General features: G+C 41.5%; 1 protein-coding gene across 8 annotated transcripts in view; it reads right to left on the bottom strand.

Annotated features, from left to right (window-relative positions):
* Positions 1–27,909, bottom strand: part of LOC147012715 (uncharacterized) — a 286,616-nt gene that overhangs the window by 73,629 nt on the left and 185,078 nt on the right. For all 8 annotated transcript variants that reach the window (XM_085853811.1, XM_085853813.1, XM_085853814.1 and 5 more), the window contains 10 exons: positions 24,841–24,894; positions 24,479–24,532; positions 23,508–23,561; positions 20,241–20,294; positions 20,084–20,137; positions 19,797–19,901; positions 13,165–13,209; positions 4,328–4,405; positions 4,111–4,146; positions 188–241 (listed from right to left, as the gene is read on the bottom strand). In XM_085853811.1, the coding sequence (XP_085709937.1) occupies positions 188–241; positions 4,111–4,146; positions 4,328–4,405; positions 13,165–13,209; positions 19,797–19,901; positions 20,084–20,137; positions 20,241–20,294; positions 23,508–23,561; positions 24,479–24,532; positions 24,841–24,894 (588 nt within the window). The remainder of the gene's footprint in view (positions 1–187; positions 242–4,110; positions 4,147–4,327; positions 4,406–13,164; positions 13,210–19,796; positions 19,902–20,083; positions 20,138–20,240; positions 20,295–23,507; positions 23,562–24,478; positions 24,533–24,840; positions 24,895–27,909) is intronic.

Here is a 27,909-nt window from a genome sequence, read left to right as displayed (position 1 = left end):
TTGTATATTAAAGGGAAAAGATATACAGATAATGAAAAAAGTCAGGCCATTTCTAAATGTTGATGATGCAAGTAATTTTCACAAATCAGAAAGATACGGATGGTTATTTTTAACTTTGACTCAAACATGCAGATTATTGTCTGTTGTGGAAATTTTTGTTTATTAAATGCTGTGCCATTATATCTACCTTTCGTCCTGGAGGACCTGTGGGACCAACAGCACCTGACAAACCTCTTCGACCCTGAAATGAAGAGTCTGAGCTTAGAAATGAAGCTGTACAGCCAAAAACTGCAAGTTTGTGCTCATTTTCAGGTGTGATGATTAATTATACAGGGCTATAAATAAGAGGGACAATCATACAGTTCATAAAAGCATCTCGAGATACTCAGACAAGACAATGCTGCAAGTTCAAATGTGCATTATTCAATACAGTCTGCTTTAACATCGATATACTGACCTCATGTCTCCTTCAAGATATCTATGTCGTGAAAATAGACAACACTGACTTGGTGCTTGGCCTGATCTGTACGGTGGGTGATTCAACTGTTTGAATTCACCTTTTTGAATGGTGGCCTCCACAAAAGTATTGTCATGAATGCCCATGGCAAACGTTCCTCGTCACTTCCTCTTGATCTCCTCTCCCAATTTCCAGACCAGATTGACAATATAACTTTCCAGTAATGGAAGAATTCAAGGGCTTATAATTAATCAATGAGCAGCACACTATCACACCAAAGCACGTATCCCTTGATCTTTATTGGCGAGGGTTGAGTGTGGAGCTTATGGTTGTTCCTTCATGCTTCCACTGTTAGGCTCTTTTTGCCATAGGGATCCCCGTACAATCACTCCGCATTCTGTCACATTCTTGACAAGTGCAAAACGTCACTACATCGGCATTGCAGATCACAAAAGGTCATGACGCAATTCAAGCCTTTAATGATGATCTTGAGCGCTGAGACTTCTGGGAACTCCTCTTGTAGATACTTTAGACAGAGCAAAATGATCATGAATGAGAGTCAATTTGCTGCCATTAGAATACCAACCTTTTCCACAATTGCCTCAACCTTCATTCAGCGATTCTGAATTAATAATGTCTTGGCCTGAGTGATTCTTTTCAGAATGATGGCAGTCAAGGGTTGTCTGGACCAGGGGTCATCCAAAGGAGCTCACTATTAAACTTGGGCACCCACTTGACTAAAGTGGAATAAGAAGAGGCACCATTAGCATACACATCCAGTGTGCATTCATGGATTTGCTTGGAGTTCATGAGTTGGTTGCAAAAAAGGGTGATAATGATGAATGATACTTGATTTTTCCAAAATACATAACCTCACAAGGTGAGCAGTTTCAAAGTACCTAAAATCCAGGAACACAGGTAAAAAAAATATGCTGAAGGCAAATTAAGAGCTTCGACAAAGCCAAAACCTATGGTTCTATTTCACAAGACAATATCTACATATCTACTGTGTGTCCCATTTACCCTGAGGAACAGTGGAACTTAATTGTTTGACATATTTGACCAGCCCTTATGGGTTTCAATAAATAACTAACGATTGACTGGGCAGTTTTATTCAGGTATTATGTGGGATTTCACTCCCTATTTGCCACACTCCAGAGAAAGAAAGAAATTTCATCAAGGTGAATGAATAGCTTCTGGTTAAATTTCACCATGATGGCAAAACCAAAGGACAAAACCAAATTCTGATCAAAATTCCAAGTCTCTTGAATTCAGGACAACTACTCGGTGCCATTTTGTGAAATATGACTTTCCAAATTAAAACCTTCACATATTCTTGCTAGTTGGTACGACACACCTGTAAAATACCATCAAACAGTGTCCGATTGCCCATGTAGGGAAGGTCTCCCAATCCCACGATGCTTGCACATCCTTTTCATATTTCAATGTGAAGTATCAAAGCCAAGAACAAAGATTATTTTCCAAATCCAATAAAAAGATAACATAACACGGCATTCAAAGTATTTGGATCACAGGGCAGTCATTCAGGGAAGCAAACTGCAGATAAAATTCGCAAAGGTCATCATCCAATCCTGCTGAGCTACAAAGGAAGCCATCATTACACAACTGGAAACAGTTCTCATTCAAGTCAAAGAAGAGATAGCGATTTTCAAATATTTCTCTTCAATCGAGCTTCGGATCTTTAAAAGAAGCCTACATTTAAAAGATGTTTCATTCAAAGTCATGATTACATCGTTCGTTGTCTTTTGTTTTCATGTGTGTGATTATTATTGTATTGTCTGGGGAATTATGGAGGGGTGGGAGGAATAACAATCTTCCTTCACTCAACCGAAAAAAGGTGACATGCGCAAAGAAACCTGAGCCGAAACGCTTTTGAAATGTTTAAGCAAAAAATAAGCCTACCATCCATGCTGTTATATTAACGCAATGGGTTTTTGGCTTTGGAGTTAATAAATGATCAATTATCTAATTGCAAATTGTAGTCTTCTTGGTTAATAAAAATTTGGGTTTTTAAGGCTATGCAAAAGTGTACAAGAATGTACGAAAGTTGGTGTGTGAATGTACGAAATGTGCGAAAGTCGCGGGGGATAAGAAAGTTTGGTGTCTTTGTCTTTTGCCATGATGGTTAAACTTGGAGTACTGAAAGCCGTGAGAGTCATCATGGAAGGTTGGATGGAGTTGAACCTTACTTTTGACTGTCTGTCAATTTTCATAAATCTGACCTTTAAATGAAGTGCAATTGAAAGCTTCTCAATTCATTTAATTGGGAGGTTGGTCAGAGCATATGTAAGGCTTGTGGAAGAGCATGCACACACACACACACACACACACACACACACACACACACACACACACACACACACACACACACACACACACACACACACACACACACACACACACGCAGTGGCTTCAGCCACACAGCCATTCACCTTGGGGGAAGCAACTTCTCTGACCACTCTGGGTGTCAGCAATGCCATTCTAATGGGGGTGCATTTATCTGAGAAGTCAGTGGTGAACTTTTTGGAAAAATCTCCTACCCGCATCTGACCAACCGCTCCCCACTCCCCCTCCGACACTTCATGTGACACTTTCCCGTGGGGTTTATCAGTGTTCTGTCCTGCATTGCTGAGCATCAGCAAAGGAAGTAGCATGTCCCCTTTTTGAAAGTCTTTGGTCGGACTCGATGATGGACGGAATCGAACCACTGTCCTCCCAGACTAATGTCGATGCTCTAACCTCATTGCTAATGAATCTGTTAATATTAATCATGTTCAGTTGCACAGTTAGTAGGATGACGTTTATTGTACAGAAAGTGTATTTCGTCATGACTTCTGTGAATGAGTAGAATCAATGAGCATAAAATGTGTTTGAAATTCACAAAGCTGCTTTCAGAAATTCATCGCATGAAAAGAAGAGCTTCTTGAAACAATGCAATTTCCTTTCTGAATGACACACTCACTGATCATCACAGAGAGTGTTCGTGCAGAGAACACGTATGAAGAAAAGATTCTCAGTAGTTTTCCCCACCAATAAAATCTGAGTTCACAAATAACATCTTCAAATAGCCAATGTCAATGTTATATTTTGAAATGTTTCCATGTGGTAAACTGCTGGCACCATCTGGTCCGATACACAACCAAGTCATGGCTTTAAATACATGACGATGCTCCAGGTGCACACTGCGATACGTCTGTGCACCACTTTCTGAGCGTGACCACCAAACTTTAATCACTTGCGCTGACAACATGTGACACTCTCATATCGGCAACTCTAAAACACAAGCACTTCGATTACGTGCCAGGGATTATTTAATTATTACTTTTCATTCCAGAGGGAAGCAATAGCTATGAATAGGAGAGCCTTCACTCCTCCAAAGAGATCTCATACTTCAGGAATGTTTGAAACGACCATTCATTTTTCGACAACCACCACTATCCAAATAATATTTACAATATTTGAAACTCAGTGAAAAACAGGAAATGTATTCGCTCCCCAAACGTACACAGTGAGCTAAGAAGAGGCAGAATAATGAACAAGTGAAGTTTCTGATTTGGGTTAACATGTTTGGTACATAAATAATTTATAGTTATGATATTAGTTTCATTTACATCCACCCCTTGGGATCTCACCTCCTCCCCTTTGGGTCCAGGTAATCCTGGGGGTCCCTGTGATCCAAAACAGACACAGTACGAATTATGGTGCAGCTGTAGCACTGTCACAATGCATGGTTACAAACATGAATGAAGCCAGAATTATCAGATTATAAATTCCAGATGAACATTATTCAGAAACCTCCCACCAGTATTCTCAGGACAGCTTCACAAGCTATTGGAAGCCTGACCTTACCACAAGTCCTGTTGCTGCAGTTCCTGGAAGTCCCTGTCGTCCTTGTGGCCCTTTGAACCCTGGCATTCCACGTTCACCCTGAGGAGCGGTGGAAGCTCAATCAGAAACTTCAGAAGCAGATCAAACCATCAGAATTCTAAAACATTAAAGTTATATTTCACTTTTTCATGGAATATATATATATATGGAATATATATATATATATATATATATATATATATATATATATATATATATATATATATATATATATATATATATATATATATATAAAAGGGTTTCATGATTTTCACTAGTTTACAAGTCATCCCACTGTCAACATGAAAGATGAATAACAAACATCCTTTTGGCAATGTTATGAAGTTAAGGTTGTGTGCATTATAGACTAGATATCTCTATACGTGGATCAAACATCTTAACCTTCCAGTCTAAAATAGACAAGGCTCGTCCCCTTGGTGAGCTGTTCAAAGGATAACTTAACGACCAGAAAAGCTAGGTGGATCTGGTTCATTACCTGGGATTATTGCGAATTTAATCCTCTTGGCGTCCAAATGAAGACCAAATGTCGGTGTGGGAAAATGGCAGGAATAAGAGGCACACGCAGCCTCAAGGAAAAAAAAAAATGAACAATTAACTGAAAGACAGGACAGAGAGCACAAAATCCATCCATCCATCCATTGGGAGCATGCATTCGGCAGAGCGTTAGTGCTGCCTAAGCAGTCTCCTTGGCTATTGGGCACAATCCTGGACAGGTCACCACTCCAACACAGGATATCAGCAAGCTGGAACTCATTTTGCCGACCTCAGAAGGATGAGAGGTGGAGTCAACCCCATCTGGTACTAATTCAACAGCTGAGCAGGATTTGAACTCAGGATCCTCAGATCCCAAGCCCCCACCACCCTAACCATTAAGCCAACACCAGGCATACAGCACAAAATCCTTGGCATAAAGACTCAATTTATAAACACAACAATGCACAATAACAGAATACAGCAGGAAAGTAGATGCCAGCTCTGAGCCAGACACGCAACTACCATTCACACTGAACTGGGTGAGTGAGGGAGAAATAGTATGGGGATAATGAAGCCCCATGCTGCGACACACAGAGCCAACTCCAGGCAGGAGAGCAGACCCTGAGAGGAAGAAGGTAAGATCAAGCAATGCAGCTGGTGTGTGTAGAATGTGCAGCCAGCCAGAGACAAACGGCAAGATTGGATATCCCAGCATGCAGCACCAGAGCAAGAGCACAAGAGAGTGAGCAAGGCACTTGCACATGCATTGTTTTAATGCAGTTCTCCCTCCCTGCCAACTGATTGTCCTTGGATAATCATAGTCTTCACAAGGGGGTATATGTTCCTGAATCACAACAAGGGAGATTGGAGGGGTTTGAGATGGGGGGGGGAGGGGGAGAGTTCTCCCTGCCCTAAGCACAGCGGACCAATAACTGCTCAGATGTCCCACTAATGATGGAGTGAGAGCGGTCTCAGATCCTTCCCCAACCTATGTTGACAGCCAGCTGGGTGGAAGCATCCTTCTCCCTTTGATGGTGGGATGGGAAAAAAAAAAATCAAGCATCACCCCTTCGTGCCCATTTGGTAAATGGTGTCCATTTGACTTCTGTATACATGATGGCAGACACTTGCCCATCCACACCCAATGGGTATTGTCAGGGAGGAGGTGGGATGGTTGTGGGTAATGTGGGGGTAATGATTGTGGGGGGATGGTGGGATGGTGGTGGGTATTGTGGAGGGGGGTGTGTGGGATGGTGGTGGGTATTATGGGGGTGATGATTAGTGGGGAGGGGGGGTGGTGGAGGGTGGAACCATGAAAGTAATTTAGTGTCCAAGGTCAAATCATCTCAGAGGAGTAGATGATGATACATACACACATAATTTGTCTCCACTATAAATAGTTGGTGGTTCATTCGATTTGTAGAAATTTGTGTTCACAATAGATAATTATTTTTCTGGTGCTCTTGTTGATTTCCAGGCAATGACAACAGGAGTTTCATTCACCGCTCAAATTGCCCATATATATATATATATATATATATATATATATATATATATATATATATATATATATATATATATATATATATATATATATATATATATATATATATGTGCTGGTATCGAGGTAGAGATGGTGTTGCAGTTTCGAGCAATGGCTGTTTCTACTGCTTCATCATGGGGAGGGCATCCTCTCTCATTCATGGCAGATATTGACAAGATCTAGCCATCTCTGTTGTTTCATAACAATGCTCTGTAAAATGTTCCGAGCACAAAATCTAATATTTTGTTTGACTGATCCACACTCGGGTATCTCAGACAAATCTCGTCCGATTTCTGGTAACCGGTATATATATATATATATATATATATATATATATATATATATATATATATATATATATATATATATATATATATATATATATATATATATATATATATATATATATATATATATATATATATATATATATATATATATATATATATATATATATATATATATATATATATATATTACTACAACCACCAAGGACACATCAACTTGACATATTTGTAGAAATTCGAAAATTATTCGCCATTTCCACAATGTAACCCATAAAAAATACGGAAGTGGTGCTCGCCTTCATAGTGAGACGTCACAGCTAATCATGAAGAAGAAGACCAACAACAACAACAACAACATTTAGTCTTTTAATTGCAAAATTACCAACATTATAAATCAGAAATCAGAAAAAGACATCATATCTATTTTGTAGTATATCAAGGGATAGATTAGCGTCAAGGTGGTTTCGATGTTTTGGTTCCCCTTTAAACCATGAAGACCCCATAGACCACATTCCACCCTTTACAACCCTTATAATATTAAGACCCTTATAGACCCCAAAACCCTTTAGACCTCTTTGATCCCTTTCACCTTTAAGACCCTCTTGACACTTTGGGACACAAGATTTGGAAGCAAACACAGAATTGAGGCATTCAGCCGTCTCATGAGCAGAATCGGGATTGTCTTCAGTCAGATATGCACTGAGATTGTCTTCAGTCAGATTTGCCTTCCATGAGGAGAAGGCAAGTTGTTTCAGAGCAACTGCCACAGCACAGGATTCAGTGTACCATAGGCTGGAAGAAGGGTAGGATACCTGATGACTCCCATGGTGTCAGAGAAGTCCTTTGCTGACGTGCCATGGCTGGTGAGAGAGGTACCAACCCCCAGCCAAGTTGCATGGTGACAATTGAAATGGCCACGAATGAGGAAGAGAGAGTTGGGATTAATGATTAAAAGTTTGTCCATTTTGTCTGAGAGTGAGAGTGAGAGTGAGAGTGAGAGTGAGAGTGAGAGTGAGAGTGAGAGTGAGAGTGAGAGAGAGAGAGAGAGGTAGATGGAGTCATGCTACGACACAACACAGAGGTATTCCTGTTGGTTGGGAGGGGTAAGGTCAGTACAAGGGCAGTGGGAAATTGAGTTATTGATGTAAAGTGCAACTCTGCCACTGGGGCGTGGCTCAGGCTTATAGTGCAGGCATTTTAGCAGAAATATTTGGTCAACCACCCACAAATTGCAACAAAAAGTCGTAAGGGATCCTCCGGGGCGGGGGGGGGAGTCCTGAAATAATGGAAATCCAATATGGCCGCCACCTGGCTTCGGGGAAAATGAGAAAATTGTAAAGATTGATATTTTAATATATAAATATGTTTTTCTGCATTCTAATTATTTCTAGTTATGGTCAGTATATTGATATACAAGAATAATTATTAAAAAGTTAAATGTATTGAGGGTAAAATAAAAAATTATAGCTTTTTTGTCCAAAAATGTCAATTTTTTGTCCCGAAAAAAAATATTTACCTGATACTGATTTTGGCTCCTTGACAAAAAAAAAAGAAACGTTGAAGACACAAGATGAAATCAAGTCTATGGCAATACAATATAATTATGTAAATCATTGAAACGTGACAAAATTCACAATTCCACTCGGGGCAATCACATCTGCCTGACGAAGGTTTCCAAATGAAAATGAAAATTCGCATTAAACTCAGAAAGTACATCCATTATAAACTTACTTTACATGTTGAGAAAAATCAAGCGTATTAAAGTTAGAACTCGACAATGTCGTCATCATCCTCATCATTGTCACATGGAGTGTTTGTGCAGCCAGAGCCCCTGCAGTTTGCACAAGCTGGAGTGCACTCAATGTTGTGCTTCTTGCATCTCATGGTGCTAGATTCAGCCTGGCAGTTGCACCTAATGACATGTAACATCTTTTCAGGAGCTGGAGCTATTGATGTCTGAAGTGGCACAAAACCCTCATCAAACTTTTGGCAACCCCAGTCTGTGGAAGAAGTATGCAAGTCTGACATCTTGAAACGAATCAAAGACCACCTTCAGAAGCATGCCGAGACTGCAAAGATATCTTCTAGAACTTCAGCGCTCTGGGTTCAGTATATGGACATGCTAGACATTCTACGCAAATACATCCGGGCAGAGTGCACTGGGAACTGGGCACCACATCTGCAGGCCATCCAGGAAATGCTGCCTTACCTGGCAGCCTCGGGCCACAACCTGTATGCCAAATCTGCGAGGGTGTATCTGCAGCAGATGTCCAACCTCAAAACTCAACATCCCAATGTCCAACAACGTTTTGATGAGGGGTTCCATGTGGTTCGACGAAGTGATCGCCTGTGGGCAGATCTTTCATCTGACCTGATCATCGAACAAGTTCTGATGAGAAGTTTGAAGACCAGCGGGGGACTCACACAAGGGCGAGGACTGACATAGCAACAACGGCTGGTATGGCTACTATCAATGCCTGCCTGTGCAGAAATAAACCAGGCAATGCAGGAGGTCACAGGTGTGAGCTACAACACTGGAGAGCAGAAGAAGGACATGACCAAGGCAAGACAATCTCGTGACTGGAAGGACACACACACATCAGCTGTTCAGTATTTACAGGAACGGAATCCACCCAGTAGTGATCCACGTCTGAGGAACATTGCCACTGGAGTTCATGCACACCCCACCGTCAACGTCGATACAGCACATACTGTAGGAGCCAAAATATTGAAATCGATGGATGAGAAAACACCTGCCGAGTACACATTTAAGAGGAAAGACCAAGTTGTCACCCTCGGCATGAAGTCATCTGTCAACATTGATGGAGAGCAAGTCCAGGTTGACCCACGACTCCTCTTTCAGAGAATGATCACTGTTCCACAGACAGCAGAAGAACTAGAGTCAGCCTTCAAATATGAACTGTGCAACTATCCACCAGCCCTTTTTGATTCCTCTCTTCAGCTCCGAGAAGCACACAAGCCAGTCTTTGCTGATGCCATCTGGGATCTTCTTGGATCCGATGTCCCAGCCGATATCCCCAATGATGGGCAACAGTATGTTTTGGATGGCAGGGCACTTGTTCAATGCATTCCATGGTCTCATGGATCTACATACAGAGACATATGCCACCAGTACACTGATTATGTAACGAAGAAGTACGGAGATGCCACAGTCGTGTTTGATGGTTATGAGAGTACTAACACGAAGGACATGACACACCAGAGATGGTCTAAAGGGAATGCTAGCACTACTGTGACATTTACAGCTGACATGCGTCTCACAATGAAGAAGGAACAGTTTCTTGCCAATAGGCAGAATAAACAGCGATTCATTTTCATGTTGAGTGAAGAGCTTCAGAAGAAGAACTGTGAAACACACCATGCCTCAGGGGATGCTGATTTCCTGATTGTACTGAAGGCCGTGCAGTCTGCTACTGTCACCAACACTGTGTTAGTTGGTGATGACACAGACCTCCTCATCCTCCTATGCTACCATGCAGGCTTAGAATCCCATGACCTCTTCTTTTGTCCCGAGCCAAAGAAGAACACGAAGAAGCCTCCCATCTGGAACATCAAGGCTACAAAGAAAATGATTGGTACAGATATATGCAAGCACATACTGTTTCTACATGCAGTTCTTGGGTGCGACACGACATCTCGTCTTCATGGGATTGGAAACGGAGCTTCCCTCAAAAAGTTCAAAGCAAACAACACATTCCGTGAGCAGGCCAAGGTTTTTGATACATATCCAGCTTCCGTATGTGATGTGGCAGATGCAGGAGAAAAAACATTGGTGATAATCTTCAACGGAAAGTCAACTGACACCCTGGACACCCTCTGGTATCAGCAGTACTGGGACAAGGTGACTTGGAGCTCCTCTCACGTGTAACCACAGACGTTACCGCCAACATCAGAAGCAGCAAAGTATCACAGCCTGCACGTACATCGGCAAGTCCAAGAATGGAAGGGAAGTGCAGATGAACTTCTTCCGACAGACTGGGGTTGGCAGAAGTGTGACGAGGGTTTTGTGCCACTTCAGACATCAATAGCTCCAGCTCCTGAAAAGATGTTACGTGTCATTAGGTGAAACTGCCAGGCTGAATGTAGCAACATGAGATGCACATGCAAGAAGCACAACATTGAGTGCACTCCAGCTTGTGGAAACTGCAAGGGCTCTGGCTGCACAAACACTCCATGTGACAATGATGAGGATGATGACGACATTGTCGAGTTCTAACTTTAATACGCTTGATTTTTCTCAACATGTATCGTAAGTTTATAATGGATGTAGTTTCTGAGTTTAATGCGAATTTTCATTTTCATTTCGAAACCTTCGTCAGACAGATGTGATTGCCCAGAGTGGAATTGTGAATTTTGTCATGTTTCAATGATTTACATAATTATATTGCATTGCCATAGACTTGATTTCATCTTGTGTCTTCAACGTTTCTTATTTTATTTTTTTGGTCCAGTAGCCAAAATCAGTATCAGGTAAATATTATTTTTTCGGGACAAAAATTTGACATTTTTGGACAAAAAAGCTTTAATTTTTTATTTTACCCTCAATACGTTTCACTTTTTTTATAATTATTCTTGTATATCAATATACTGACCATAACTAGAAACAATTAGAATGCAGAAAAACATATTACATGTTAAAATATCAATCTTTACAATTTTCTCATTTTCCCCGAAGCAGGGTGGTGGCCACATTGGATTTCCATGATTTCAGGACTTCCCCCCCCCCCCACGGAGGATCCCTTGGGACTTTTTTTCTGTCACTGAGGACATATCCAGGAATCAAAATCTGTTGAGTTTGCTTTTGTTGCAATTTGTGGGAGGTCATCCGACATTTTGACTGTACTGTTATCAAATCAGTAGAGACGGTAACTGGGGAGGGATACTCAGGAGTCAGGGACGTCCTGTGGGAGGAAGAATTCTAAAAACAGATGATGTCTGGTTTATTGGCAGCTGCCTGGATTGAGAGATGTCAGGTTAGAGTGGAGACCTCAGAGGTTTGACCTCCACACAGTTAGATATGGGGGGGAGGAGGCGTTGAGATGGTGCAGGATTGGGGGAAGGCTTTGCAGGGGCAAGTTGAGGCTTTGGGGGGGGGGTGAGAGGGAAGGTTTGAGAGTGCCTGGTGTGGGGGAATGTTTGAGTGTGTGGGGTATGGGGGAAGGTTTTAGAGGGTGAGGTGAGTGGGAAGCATTTCGAGGGTGGGGTGAGGAGGAATGTAGAAAAGGGAGACATGAAGCTTTGATGGGGTGAGTTGTGGGTGGATGCTTTTCCTGATTCCAAATTCCAAACTTTGACAAACAGAGATAAATATCTTGGTGTGGAAGATTCCAATGGTTGTTAAAGGCATGGAGAAATGCTGCGCTGTATGAGCTGTGGTGATGGGGTTTGGGGGGAGGTTTGTGGATGAGGTGCAGAGCAGAAAAACACCTCAGAAAATAATCCTTTTGAAGAAGAAGAAGAGACATACTGTATACAAATATAATTGCCACAGGAGTCAGAAAAGTTACTGGAGGGATAACTGGCCTGTGGTGGCCTAGTGTCCATAGTGACGTCGCTTTTTGATCCTTTGATGGTGGCTCTTCCTTTCATTGCGAAGCAGAATTTGCCAGGCATTGAATTGTTCATTCATTAACAGGGAATGTGAGCCGAGGTTTAGCCCATTGTGAGACAGGTTAGTTTTACCCGACTGATGCTTTTCCTTCCGGAATCCACTTCGTCAGAATCCCTCCTTGGGTATGGTGAAATTGTTGCGGATGGGGCTTCGCCTGGGACAGCATACAGATTTTGATTACCAGGTCTTGCTACAAAATGTCATCCTGGTATATCACCAGGCAGATTAATTATCACCAGGAAGATGGAGGCTTTTCACAACAGGTTCCTGCAAATAATATTATGTATCAATTAGGCTCAACAATCGACAGAGCATATTAATAATGTATAAGTGGGTAGAGAGCTTGGGATGGAGGAGTTACAAGAAGATATAATTGCAATGAAAAGATTTAGCTGGTGAGGTCATCTTGCTGAGATGGAAGGCAACCGTATTCTGAAGAAGCTGATCGTTGCCTGCACCAAGATGAGAGTGGGGTGCACAGAGCGAACTGCGATACTGCTGTTTGAATGCTGCCAGACAAGAACTGACAGAAGGTGCTATTGCCAATTTCACATGCAATAAATGTCAGAGATCCTTCAGAAGAAGACAAGATGTTGCAAAACATAAATACCTGACAACTCTGGGGAAGACAAGATAAGCCCACCAACTAGCACAGTCTCTCACTTTTTGGCAGAAAGGCATCATCCATAGGATGGCCTTCTTTCACAGTTCAATAATGTATGTGTGTGTGCGTGTGTGTGTGTGTGTGTGTGTGTGTGTGTGTGTGTGTGTGTGTGTGTGTGTGTGTGTGTGCGTGTGTGTGTGTGTGTGTGCAGGTGCATGCATGCATGTACCCACATGCAAGTATGAGCACTATACTTACTGGTGGACCAGGAAAGCCGGGTGGACCTGATTTTCCATCTTTTCCCTGCACACAAAGAACAGAAGGAATTATAAAGAAAATTGATCACGATTATAATTACTTCTTGTTCTTTAATTACCACAATTATTCCCACGTTATTGTGGGGTTGGCCGGGGGAAGCTTAGCCCAAGTATTTCACGAGCCGCTGCTTCAACATTCGACTAATGTTAGGGCAGGAATTTATAATTTGTTCAGGGTGCCGGCGATAGCTCGCTTACTCTTCACAAATGACATTGTGGGATCTTCATCGTCCACCAACTAATGCTGACAGACGGCACACCCAGTTTGATGTCCATCCGAGCACGGCACACACATTGATGGATCACAGGTATAAGGACGACATCTATCCAAATTAAAGTGAAATATGCTTTCAAGCAAATACGATTACTAGAGGTAAACATAATGGACAACAATACATTTATATGTGCTGTATATATGAACAATCAAAATAAAAAAATTAAAAAGTTAAACTAGAGAGTTCATATAACCCCTTACCCCACGCAGTGTTCAGTTATGTAATTCATGCAGTGTTCAAGTATACTGTATACTGCACTGGGAATGATCAGTTCAATTCAGGGTTACGTTCTTGGAAAACACGATGTAAACTGATATACGATGTCAACTGATCAGCTATTTCCCAGAATAATTAACAAAAATACAAGAGATACATTCCAGCACTCCCATACTCCATCTGTAAAGTCTTAATAAATCACAAAATTATTCAATTTAATGAGGAAGAATAAAAGTAAATAATAAAGGAAAGTAAATACAAGAAGAAATTTACAAACAAATCAAATTTACTCCACATCTGTCCCAAAATGTGTGGATCTCAAACATCTGAGGTCTCCGTGCCATACTGACAGACCTCTTGATCTTGGCTGCTGCCGATAAACCGGACATCATCTGTTTAACAGAATCCTTTCTCCCACAGGACGTCCCGAACTCCTTAATGTCTCCCTCCGGTTTGATTGACCTGAACGCCCATCATAGCAGTGGAGTCGCACTGCACATCAAGAACTCCATTTCTCACTCTGTGTACTGCACTTGCACCCCTCAAACCCCTGGAGTAAACTTGACGAAAACGATAGTTTTAAAAAAATTGTACATTTTAAAATTTGTCTTCTCCATATTCTCATAAAAAAAGGATTGTTGAAGATTTGATGACAAAAGTTCAAATGGTAAAAACGTTAGAGCTTGGACAAAAACACTGAAGCTCAATGGTAAATAAATAAACACGGAAGCAATGGGGGAAAAAAATGGTTCGTCTCGCACTTGCCGTGCTGTGGCGGGGCTGTGAAGGCCTTTTCTTCAAAATTAAATCATTCATTATTTTCTCCATCTTCTCATAATATATTCTTTGTCAACGACTTAAACTGATTGATGACATAAAATGATAACAATGTCTTCTATTTGCCAATGACATTAAAACGGTAAGATATAAGCTGATGCAACTTAACTTAATAATTACTTGTAATTCAATTATAATGAAATCTATACCAATAAATGTCAATGTGTCAGTGTGTCAGTGTTGTGTGTGTCTCCTCCATAACTCCAAAACCATGAAACCTTGCAGCCTGAAACTTTGCATGCATACTAAAAAAATTTCAAGGAAGTGCAAGAGTGAAAATTGGGTGTTTGGGTTAATTCATTCCTCTTTTTTCCCGCCTTTGGAATAAACTCCCTCACTCTATTCATTCCCATTCTTCCCTCCAGGCCTTCAAAACAGCTGTTCACCACCACCTCTTATCATCCCCCATCCAAATCCTCGATCTTTTCTACCCCTGATAATCCACCCAAGCCCACCTCCTTCAAATTCCCTGCTTTCCTTCCTGAAAGTCCCTGTAATGTCCATCTTCTATTCCCCATGTTCCCCGTCCCATCCCTCTCCCTTCCACAGATCTCATGTCTCTGTTTCCCACTGTTTTTCCTTCCCACTCCCTCCCCTCTTGTCTCATGCCCGCCTTTGCTGTGCGTTGTGTGTTCGCTCTCACACGAGCCTCGACAAGGTATACAAAAAAAAGAAAAAAAAATTAAAACACCACTTTTGAAGATAAATCAATGGCCTTATTTAATTATATCCTATATCAGGCATATCCTCGGTCACCGCTTTATATGGGGTTTTAAGGTGTATCCTGGGTAAACTCGCTGAGGTTTGAAGCCGCCATGTTTTTTGGCCTGCTCAACCATGCCTTGAATTGGAACAGGCCACAAAAAATTCTTCATGATAAAGTTTGTTATTTTTCACTTTCCTCACTCATATTATCGAATGCCTGTTCATCAGAGCTACAAATCGCTGTATATATGTAGCTTTTGTAAGTACTATAGTTTTCAAATTAGGAGCTATGAGTGATTTCATGCATTATATGATCCGATTTTCCACGATCTACTCTCACAGACTGAATAAAGTAAATCATCGAAATTTTATTTCGGTTTTGAGGATCGGGTATCATCCAGACGAAATAACTCGAAATCTGGAGTGAAATCTGATAATTCAAAGAAATTAATGAGTCATATAATTAAGCCGATATACCTACTTACTTGAAGCAAGCAAGGCTACGTTCCCTCCTTCTCCAAATATACATGAGAAAATGTGAAATTTCCAAAACATTAAACTTGTCTTTTTATACTGTTTGGAGAATTATATTGATTGAACAAAAAATAAAGGAATGTGCCAAAATTAACGAGATTCATTGAGTTCTATGATTTAATGCATTCAATGCTTGACCTCATGCCCTGTCCCCCAGAGGGACTGTCTATCCATAGTGTCTGCCAGATATGTGTCTATATTTTCCGAGGTTCTGTGAGATGCTCTACGGGGAATCAAAGCAAATCTGGTGAAAATGGGAGTTTTAAAATAAAGTTATACCGTTTGCGCGGACCGCAAACTGATGTACCATGTGACATGTACACAGACAAGCAGGCAACATGGCAGATTTTCTGCAATGTATATTTCACGGGCGATTGAACTTTACAATATCTCCAGGGTTGTTCTGTATTAAGCAGCAACTCTTTTGTGGAAAAAAATCTTCATTTGAACGAATTCATTAAAATTATTTAATTAGCTGCTGCATGCGCGGTGAAGACAGGCGTGAAAGTTAAAGGGATCCTTTCTGGTAAGCAAGATGTGACAGCCTGGTCAGGTGTTCATCATCAACCAATTAATTGGAGTGCTTGATTGAATATTTAAGCCACTTGCCGAGCACCCATTGTCGATAGTGGTACTGCGATACATCATGCTGAGCAAATTGTTCACTCACTGCGAATGCTTTTGCCACCTCACGTCATTCAGAGTGAGTAGTTCTTGCTCCATCACCCTGAGTGAGTAGTTCTTGCTCCGTCACCCTGAGTGAGTGGTTTGTGATCTGTCACCCTGAGCGAGTGGTTCGTGCTCCATCACCCTGATCGAGTGGTTCGTGCTCCGTCACCCTGAGCGAGTGGTCTGTGCTCTGTCACCCTGAGCGAGTGGTTCGTGCTCCATCACCCTGAGTGAGTGGTTCGTGCTCTGTCACCCTGAGAGAGTGGTTCATGCTCCATCACCCTGAGCGCGTGGTTCATGCTCAGTCATCCTGAGCGAGTGAATCGTGCTCCGTCATCCTGAACGAGTGGATCATGCTCCATCACCTTGAATGAGGGGTTCATGCTCCATCACCCTGAGCGAGTGATTTATGCTCCGTCATTCTGAGTGAGTAGTTCGTGCTCCGTTACCCTGAGCGAGTGGTTCGTGCTCTGTCACGTTGAGTGACTGGTTCATATTCCGTCATCCTGAGCAAGTGGTTCATGCTCAGTCATCCTGAGTGAGGGGTTCGTGCTCCGTCACCCTGAGTGAGTGGTTTGTGCTCTGTCACGCTGAGTGACTGGTTCATGTTCCGTCACCCTGAGTGAGTGGTTCGTGCTCCGTCACCCTGAGTGAGTGGTTCATGCTCCGTCATCCTGAGTGAGTGGTTCGTGCTCCGTTACCCTGAGCGAGTGGTTTGTGCTCCGTCACGCTGAGTGACTGGTTCATGTTCCATCACCCTAAGTGAGTGGTTCGTGCTGCATCACCCTGAGTGAGTGGTCCATGCTCCATCATCCTGAGCAAGTGCTTTGTGCTTCGTTATCCTGAGCGAGTGGTTCATGCTCCGTCATCCTGAGTGAGTGGTTCATGCTCCATCATCCTGAGCAAGTGCTTTGTGCTTCGTTATCCTGAGCGAGTGGTTCATGCTCAGTCATCCTGAGCGAGTGCTTCGTGCTCCATCATCCTGAACGAGTGGTTCATGCTCCATCACCCTGAGTGAGTGGTTTGTGCTCCGCCATTCTGAGTGAGTGGTTCGTGCTCCGTTACCCTGAGCGAGTGGTTTGTGCTTCGTCATTCTGAGTGAGTTGTGAAATAACACCCGATTTCTGAACCGTTTGACATATTAACGTGTTTTCTAAATGACCGAGCCAAAATTTTTCCCACCCATTACACGCAACTGTTTACAAAGATAAATGTTTGTGAACATATCCCTGAAACATCTTTATCAATGCATCATTGCTTTTCGGTGAAAGGTACTCAAGGTTTTTGCGTTGAATGCAGTAGGCACCCAATATCAATTCATAGTCGGTATTCACACAGACTCCAAACTGCCGATTCCCGAAAAATTGCCGATAATGGCCAAACACAAGTGTGTGTGTGTGCGTGTGCGTGTGCGTGTGCGTGTGCGTGTGCGTGTGCGTGTGCGTGTGCGTGTGTGTGTGTGTGTGTGTGTGTTGTTCATAAAGCATAACATATTGTTTCTGTAACCCCACTACGTCTGTCTGTCTGTCTGTCTGTCTGTCTGTCTGTCTGTCTGTCTGTCTGTCTGTCTGTCTGTCTGTCTGTCTGTCTGTCTGTCTGTCTCTCTCTCTCTCTCCATATTCAGATGGTGGTTATGTCTGGACGGTGTTTGTCTCTGGACGTGTTCGGGTGGTGTTTGCCTCTGGACGTGTTTGGGTGGTGTTTGTCTACAGAGGGGAATTTGTTCTGGACAGCTTGGCTCCAGATGTGTCCAGCTGGCATTCGTCTCCGAATGTGGCCGGCCATTCTTTTTGTCTGGACAGGAGTTTATCTCTGGACATGTGCAGGCAGTGTTTGTCCCTTGATGCATCCGGCGGTGTTTCTCCCTGAATGTGTCCGGGCGGTGATTGTCTCTGGATGCGTCCAGACAGTGTTTGTCTTTGGACAGCTTGGCTCCATACTTGTCTGGACAGGAGTTTGTCTCCGAACGCGTCTGGATGTGAACTTGTCTTCGGATGTGTCTGAGCAGTTTGTGTCCTGACGGCTTCGCTCCGGATGCGTCCGGCGGTGTTTCTTTCCAGCCCGTGTTTATAGTATGACCGATAGAAAATTGATTCCAGACATTACTTTGTTTCCATCTTCACTGTTATTCTTTGCAGAATCAATTTGATGAAACAGTATGAATCGTAATTAATGCTCCACCACACGCCTGCCTTCCCTTCCTCTTACCTCACACTGTCTTCCCTTTCCCCACTCCTCATTGCTCCACCACCCCCTCACACCCCCACCCCTCCTCACTCCCCCACCCCTCCACCTCTTCACTCTCCCCACTCTCATCCCCACCCCTTTCTCCCTCTCCCCCACACTTTTTCTCCCTTCCCCCTTTGGTATACCCATCAGTGAAGCGACGGGTGATATTTGCTATTAATGAATAATGAAAAGAAATCCAGACATTTAGTGACATTAATGCAGTGTTATATAACATGTCCAAGTGCTGCAAAACTGGAGGTTCTTCAAAGCAAAAAGAAGGTGATTTGTGGTCTACAACGTTCAAGTATATGCCTGGTGCTGGCTTAATGGTTAGGGTCGTGGGCTTGGGATCCTTGGATCCTGAGTTCAAATCCCACTCGGCTGTTGAATTCATACCAGGTGGGGTTGACTCTGCTCGTCATCCTTCTGAGATTGGAAAAATGAGTGCCAGCTTGCTTGTATCCTGTGTCAGAGTGGTGACCTGTCAGGATTGTGCCCAATAGCCAAGGAGACTGCTTAGGCAGCACCAATGCTCTGCACAGAGTATGGCCCCAATGGATGGATGGAATGTTCAAGTGTCTCATTAAATTTAAACAAAAGAAATTGTAAAGGTTGTAGAAATAAATTAATTCTGGATGTTTACTGCTGTTGACACAGTGGCTAATATAACACCTTATCGAACACATTACATTAGTTATTCATGCCTGTTGTATGTGTCCTTTATGATGTCCTTAAAACCATTAAGTTTTCTGTTTGGAATAATTTTCAATTTTGTTTGACTGCTGGACAAGCAGACAGAGTAAAAAGATTATCTCGCTCCCTCTGCACCTGTGCAATTGGGACTAAATCAAAGCCAAAGCACTGTTAACTACAGGTATGTTTTCCGATTCATGTTCTGATTCGTGTTCAAGATATAACATTCAATAGAAATGAAGTTGTTCCTCGATCATATACTGACGTTTGTGGATGGCTGGATGGACAGACAGAAGTGAACCTATTGCTTTACCACACTTTTTGCTTCACTTGTGCGGGGTAATGATGAATTTATGAAACAATAAAAATGAATTTACTTCTGAAGATGATGGTATAATTTAGATATCTTTCTTACTGGGGAGCCACGTTCTCCCTCTCCTGGAGGACCTTGAATTCCTGGTTGACCAGAAGGACCAGAATTCCCCCTTTGTCCTCTCTCTCCATTTTGCCCTCGACCACCCTGGTAAGGAAACACATTTAGCTCAAAGCTGATCCTCAAATTTAATTTCAATTTTAAATATAATTTTCTAAATCGAAGCTGATTCTTAGATTTTCATAACAAGCTCTGCCTTTTGGTCACATAGTACATATATTGTCAGAAAATTCACTTTGAATGAGCACAAGTACTCCCAACAGACTGACCTTGTCTCCTTTCGGGCCAGCATTTCCTGGAGGACCTTTCGTGCCTGCAAATCCCTGTCAATAACGATAATGATGATATTTATTATAAACCATCAAGGATCGAAAGGTTAGCAGTAAAATTGTACTTTTTTGTTGTTTTCAAATGATGGATTCTTACCGGTTGTCCAGCAACACCTGGTGGTCCTGCTGGTCCTGAAGGTCCTTGGATACCCTGTCAAAAATCATAGGAGATGCCATGAATCAATCAAAACTTGACATGTAAATAATTACAGCCAACCGATTCTGATTGTTATAGTTAATATATATTATTATTAATTAAATATTTAATTTACATTTGGAATGGATAATTGAGTTTATATGTTCATGCTTGTCGACAGAGGTAGAAAGTTGTCACTGAGGAGGCACCAAATACAGTCACCTTTCTTTGAGTCAAATCATTTTCATCCACATCAGTCAACAAAAGGCACGATCGATTTTTTTTTCTCCTTTAGTTAGTTGTTTGAGGTTCTGGTCTAAACCTTTGATTTACGGTCCTTTGGTGGGATTTAAAGCCCCTGGCTTCCAAACTGACTTGATGATGACTTTATTAAACCACGTAAGTTGTTTTCAAGCTGGAGAAGACTTGATAGGAACAAATGTTGGCCTTGGAAAATCAATACGTTTAGCCGTGGCAAGTTCCGAGTCCACCATGATTTGTGCAGTGCGTTTCGTTACATTCTGACCATTTTCAAGATTAGCAGGGTCGGTCGACTCTCACGAAAATGAAGTGGTCCTTGAGACAAATTTTGAAACAACAGCAACACGGATACGAATATGAAACACAAAAAATAAATAAAAACAAAATGTTTTTTAAAATTGATATTATCTCAAGATAATACTTTTTCAAGATAATACAAGATAATACCGCCAAAGGATACTTCTTCATGATACACAACATGCTACAGATACTTTTTCTTGCACAGAAGTGTGATGAGGTCAGGTGATCAGCGTGAAGAGAATATATCGGGAGAAGGAGTGAAAGAAACAATGGGGGTAACAGAGCATGATAAGGCAGGCACCTGCAGAGGGTTCCACAGGTGAGAGAAAAGTGTGATGAAGGACTAATCCAAGTTAGACTTGGAGAGGGTAACCAAGTGTAGATTCTTCTATGAATGCAAGAGGCTGGTCGAGGTAGGGTGGGGGTAGGGTGTTGTGGTTGGACAGATAAAATATTGTGGGCTTGGCCTTCTGCCAAAAGGTGCCAATAATTTGAAAAGACTTCAGTGAACTGCCTTCAGGTACCGCACAGAATTGAGTGGCTCTGCAGAGAAGACTAAGATAAAATGGCCAGCCATTGAAACATGCAGTTTGGAGATATGAACTCATGCCCAAGACAGTTGATGACAGATAGTGAAGCCAAGTAGCCACAGAGGCTGCATCTCTTCCTGGGGTTAGCCCCAAAATTAAACTTGGATGGGAAAGTGCTGGGGATCAACGGCTGTTCTTTATGAGAGATAGAGTGAAAGTATGGGACTTTCCTGAATTGAAAACAACATTTTTTTTTCCAGATCTGCAGACAGGGATCCCACAGCAATCTTCCTCTTGGATGTGTGGTGTTCTGTTCTATACAGGGTGGCGTTATTTTAAAAAAACAAAACAATGTAACATAGGATTTTCAAGGGAAGAACAGAGGTCACCGATGTAGATCAATAATTATTTTGGTCCGAAAATATCACAGCATGTTATACCAGATTTAATCGGTAAAGCACAAGAAACTAGAGGGGGAGCACTCGGGAGAGTGCAAAACCTCCGCCCCCAATACTGCTGGGTCACTCAAGTGAACCTTATATCTTATTCATTAAATATGATGTCAACAGTGCTGAGAGTTATAGTTCTTTTCTCCAACATTTTTTTTTGGGGGGGCGGGGAGGGGGGTTTGAAATAACTTAAAACATGTAAAAATGCAAAAAAAAAAAAAAAAATAAAATCGAAATTTTGTTGAAAAAAAAAGTTGCAAAATTTTTTTTTTCTCCAACAAATTTTTTTTTGGGGGGGGGTTGGAAATCACTTAAAACATGTAGAAATGCAAAAAAAAAATTCCCCCTTTTTTGGGGGTTGCGGGTAACAATTTTTTTTTGGGGGGGGTTGGAAATCACTTAAAACGTAAAAATGCAAAAAAAACTAATTTTCTCAAACAATTTTTTTTGGGGGGGGGGGTGGAAATCACTTAAAATATGTAGAAATGCCAAAAAAAAAATTCTCTAACAATTTTTTTTGTGGGGGGTGACAATTTTTTGTGGGGGGGTTGGAAATCACTCAAAACATGTAGAAATGCAAAAAAATTTCTCCATTTTTTGGGGGGTAACAATTTTTTTGGGGGGGTTGGAAATCACTTAAAACATGTAGAAATGCAAAAAAAAGAATAATTTCTCCAACAATTTTTTTTTGGGGGGGGTGGAAATCACTTAAAACGTAGAAATGCAAAAAAATCTATTTTGGGGGGGGTAAAAAAAAATTGGGGGGGGGGGGGGGTTGGAAATCACTTAAAACATGTAGATATGCAAAAAAAAATGTTTTTTTCTCGAACAATTTTTTTTGGGGGGGTTCGAGAACAAATCTCGAACAATTTCGAACAATTCTCGAAAAAAAAATTTTTTGTTGAACAAAACAACAATCTCGAACCAAGTCCAAAATTTAATGGCATGATCCTTGGACCATACCTAACCCCCCACCAAGTTTCGTCGAAATCCGTCGAGGAGTTTTTCCGTAATACTGTTCACAAACAAGCAAACCAACAAACAAACAAACAAACAAACAAACAAACAAACAAACAGAAAGGGGTGAAAACAGTAACCTCCATCCATCTTTGAAGATGGCGGAGGTTAAAAATACGATCCAGAGTGACTTGCTGTTCGCACTTGCTGAGACAATTACATAGCAATTCAGGAAAGGCTCCATGAATTGCATTGGTCGACAGCTTGTAAAGCAAGGCTGGGTGCCAGGCAAGATCAAAGGCATGAGAAGATGTAAAGAGAAATAGTTCTGCCGTTTTTAGTATCTGCTCTTGATTGAGATTTAGAACATCAATTCATTGTTGAATTCGAAGGAACAGTGTGTCCAAGGTGGGGTAAACAGGGCAGACTCAGAACTGAACATCAGAGATCGGAGATTTGTCGAATAGATATTTATTTGAGGTGTGCAGCAATGATAAAGATTCCATCAGTTTGATTATGGTGGAGAGAAAGCTGAATAACATCCATTAAAAATTTGTCAGCAAATGCAGAACTTGAGTACATTCGTTAGTCACGAACGCAATCATAATTTTCAGACATTGCTCAATGAATAAGAGTTAATAATAAGAGTTATGTGTGGAAGCAAATCAAAAATGAAAATTACAGGAGACTAAACCCTGACAATCAAATGTGATCTTAGATGAACAACTCACATCCTGTCCATATTCCCCTGGTAATCCAGGTGGTCCGGCCTCTCCCCTCTCGCCCTGTAGGGATCAACATTGCGACATTTACAAGGCACACAGTCATTGTGACGATGTTATAGTTTGGGGGCATTTGTCATAAATGTGTACAGTCGACTACAAAAGCATAATAAAATGCAGAAACATTTTTTCCGGTACTTGATTTAAAATTAAAAAAAAATCACGACCAGCCTCGATGATGTCATGGTTAGATCGAGCATCTGCTCTGAGTCTGGGAGGTCGGTGCTTCAAACCCTGGCTGAGTCAGACCAAAGACTTTAAAAATGGCACATGCTACTATATCGCTTGATATTCAGCATTTAAAGAGGATAGAGCATGGATAAACAACCGTAGGTTGGTAATAATAGCGTCGTCTTTGATCGGCTGAATTCGCTTCCTCCTGCATCGAAATTCCTTGAAAGGGAATGCGTGTACACATGGAGCCAACATTTGAAAGGAGTCAATTTGCAGATTTTCAAATTACTTGGAGAATAACAACCAGAAAATATTTGTTAAAATTTTAATATCCTGTGCAATGTCATCATCTTCTCTTGGCGTGTGCTTCAATAATAACAGAACATACATGAAGGTTCAAACAGTTAATTCAAAGACCAGGATTTACAATAATGTCACAGAATCTTAGAATTGTGACCGCTCATCACATAAATTATTTTGTATCGTTTGTTGCGTGTAATGGATGCTTGTTTGGAGATCGAATAAAGTCATGCGATTCATCTCAAGCTAAATTGTGTGAGGAGTAAATGAACTTGCAGCAACACTGGCCAAAATTGGGTAAACGAAGATATAATCCTGGATATTTCATTCACAAAACAACTTCACTTTCGGTGAAGTATCAATGGCAACTCTCCACCACATTTTGCTTGGTCAACAGACGAGCTCATGCCATTCTCAATGTGAGGTTTAAACAACTTGTGTTTTACCTTGAGGCCTTGTTTGCCTGGGTAACCAACAGAGCCATCCTTCCCAGAATATCCCTACAAAAAAATAAAATGATGCTTAGAGAGACAACAGGAGAAATAGACACAAATTGTGTCGAGCTTCACAGATATTCGCTCTACTCCAAAAATAAATCGCTATGGCACAAGCACATTACTTGTGACCCAATGCTAAGGCGGCATCACACACAGGTCACACTTTCCAAGCATCCAGTGCATTTTTTCATTAATGTTGGCAGAATGCAACCTTTACCATTCATAAACTTATTCCAAAATTTCAAAAACAAAAACCTATCATGAAGTGCTTCCATTGGTGGTTGTGGTGAACCGGTGCATCTGACACTTACACGGTCACCAGTAGATCCTCGATCTCCCTTCTCGCCCTTCAAACCAGGAAGACCCTGCGTGTGAATTGAAGATATTCAAACAAACAATCCTCAATGATTATTCTTCCACATGCAAATACAACCATTTATTTTTTTGAAAACAAAGTCAAGGCTCGCGGAAGAGCTAGAACACTGAACGGATCAGGACACAACACGAAAAAGGAACAGTAAAGAAAGGGAGGAAACACCTAGAGCAGGAATGAAGGACAACATAGATGGAGACTAGAAGAGATAATGGGTGTGGGGAAGGATGAGGGGTAGCCCAGGCAAAAATGGCAACTTTCCTGTCGTAATTTCCTTTCCTGCAGTAATTTCCTTTCCTGTAGTAATTTTCCTTTCCTGCAGACTATTGTAGTATATGAGAGTCGTATAACTCTCAATATACTATAGTTCTAAATGCAGCATTTTTCCCTGGGGGAGACAAAGCATGAGGTAGACAAGAAGGACACAGAAGCAAATTCTTAAGGAAGAGAAAAATGGAAATTTGGAAGAAGGTGGGCTTGGAGGTGGGGGTGGGAGTGGATGGTTAACAGATTAGATAATATCATGGTTTTGGATCGGTGATGACATGAGCAGAGAAAAATCATGATTTTCGACTGGCTGTGTGAGCGGGATGAGTGTAGCGGAGATCGGCCAGGAGTATCATGTGAATGAGTCCATCACACGTACGATTCGTTCAAACCCGACTTCCTGGGGTTCAGAACAGAAAATGGCTATGCCCATGAACAGGTGTTCTACGCTGATGAAATGGGGCTTTTCTACAAGAAAATGGGTAACAGAACATACATCTCAAAGGAGCAGAAGACAGCATGCAGGTTCAAGTCATTAAAGGATCACGGTACACTTCGTTTTTTTGTGGAAAAGCATCTTGCGACTTTAAATACAAAACTTTCATGCTGCGACATGCCCACTGGCGATGATATCCACCCTCAAACATTTATCCACCTCCAACCCTACAACTATATAAATACATATATATATATATATATATATATATATATATATATATATATATATATATATATATATATATATATATATATATATATATATATATACATACATACAGAAATAGATGTTTGGAACTACAGAACTTTAATATGGATACAAACAAACACGACATAATAGTGACTGAAGCTTTTCGTGCTGCACTCTTCAGAGTAAAAATCGCAGCCAATGAAGGAAGTGAAGCCGTGTGCTTCATACGCAGATCTCAATAAGGTAGACACTGATTGGTTCAACCGTAATGACGTCACGGTTAATCCGAATGCCCATTGGACGGCTCATCATCTTCACCTTGAGCTCCCATTGGCTGGAGCAGAGTTAGTCGATGATTGACGTTTGCAACCACATCCTGGAGAGAGGGGGGATGGGTTTCCCCTAAGGTCCATTCACCATTTGTTACCGTACTTCCCTTGATCTTTCCATGCTGAAAGAGACACAGAGATCGTACAAATTCCTTTTGACGACATAATATTGGATCGGTGGTAAGGATGAAGGTTGCTCCCAACATACGTAAATGAAACGAGCTCCGACCTCGGCTCAATATCCTGAACATATCTGCATTGTACTGGTCTGCACAGATAGGGTTGGCAACCAGGTGCTGCGCAATGGCAGATGAAGCAGGTACAGTGGCCAGTGGTTCCTGGATATTTCGACATGTTTGCACTGGTTGTGTTCTAACCCTCACAATCTTTCTTCGAATTGCCAAGGGGATGTGTTGTTTGAGCGGATCAGCCAATCTTTTTGTTGTGCGGCCCACCTACCGAGCTTCACATCGGCACTTAAACTCATAAATAACATTGCTGGTTTTTGAGGTGGGCAGCACATCCTGTTGACTGACGTCAGCAAACGGCGAGAGGAAAAGATACTCGGGGTTACACAGCCAGAAACGTGTTGGACACAATATGTTTGATTTGTACTTCAAACCTTCGTGAAGATTATCCTTTCCAGGGAATCCTGATATGGACTGGACAAATTTTTGTCCGGACCAATCTGCCGATATTTTGTCGTGTTTATAAACTTGTGTATGTATCTCTTAACTATATGCTCAGGTTAACCATTCTCACCGAGTATATTCATGATTTTGTTAATTTCAGCAGGAAGATTACAAGGTGAACAAATCCTATGTGCTCTGTTAACCAGGATATTGATCAAGACAATTTTGTATCTCGTGGAGCTGTTATTAGCGAAAAATTGGAGCTGAAATGGATTAAAAAATGGAGCTGAAATTATTAAATGGAGCTGAAAAATTAGCGTGGATTTTGTATCGTGTGGAGGAGTCTCACTGAGTATACTGCCCTGTGAAAGTCGGCTTCCGGAAGATGGATGTTGTGAAACCAAGGTTGGATCTATCAACCAACACATCCAAAAACGGTTAAGTGTTTGACGACTCCAGCTCCGTGGTAAACTTCAGTGCTGGATGGAGAGTGTTGAGCCATGCCTGTAAATTGTCACATGCCGTGCGAGCCTCAAACAAGGCAAAAATGTCATCAACATACCGATAATATACAATAGGGGACTCGACCCCTTGCCGACCAGTCAGTTTCTGCATTTCATGACAGCCTAAAAAGATATTTGCAAGAGATGGGCCGAATGGAGAACAGATGATCTCATAACACGTTTTCGTTGAATTAATGAACACAGCAACAAGGGAGGTGGAATTCAGTTTTAACAACATGATGTATGTTCAAACGGACGGTGTGGCCATGGGTTCTCCATCAGGCTCATATATATATATATATATATATATATATATATATATATATATATATATATATATATATATATATATATATATATATATTTATTTTTTTTGTGACGTTCACGGGACATGAACAGTCCCGCCAACGTAGAATGAGCCGAAACGATGGAGGCGGTTTATTTTTAACAACCCAAAGATGGCGGTTTTAATCGCTCTACCGCAAACGGGATGAGGAAGGTGGCACGAATCGCTTTTCACTGAGTTAATAATGTTTATTTCTCTAACCAGAAATAATAATAAGATTCGGCAAGAGGAAGGATCCGGGG

The sequence above is a fragment of the Eptatretus burgeri genome, chromosome 14, assembly GCF_056783735.1.
Source record: "Eptatretus burgeri isolate ZD-2024b chromosome 14, Ebu_testis_v1, whole genome shotgun sequence".
Lineage (NCBI taxonomy): Eukaryota > Metazoa > Chordata > Myxini > Myxiniformes > Myxinidae > Eptatretus > Eptatretus burgeri.
This window is presented reverse-complemented; position numbering and strand designations above follow the sequence as displayed.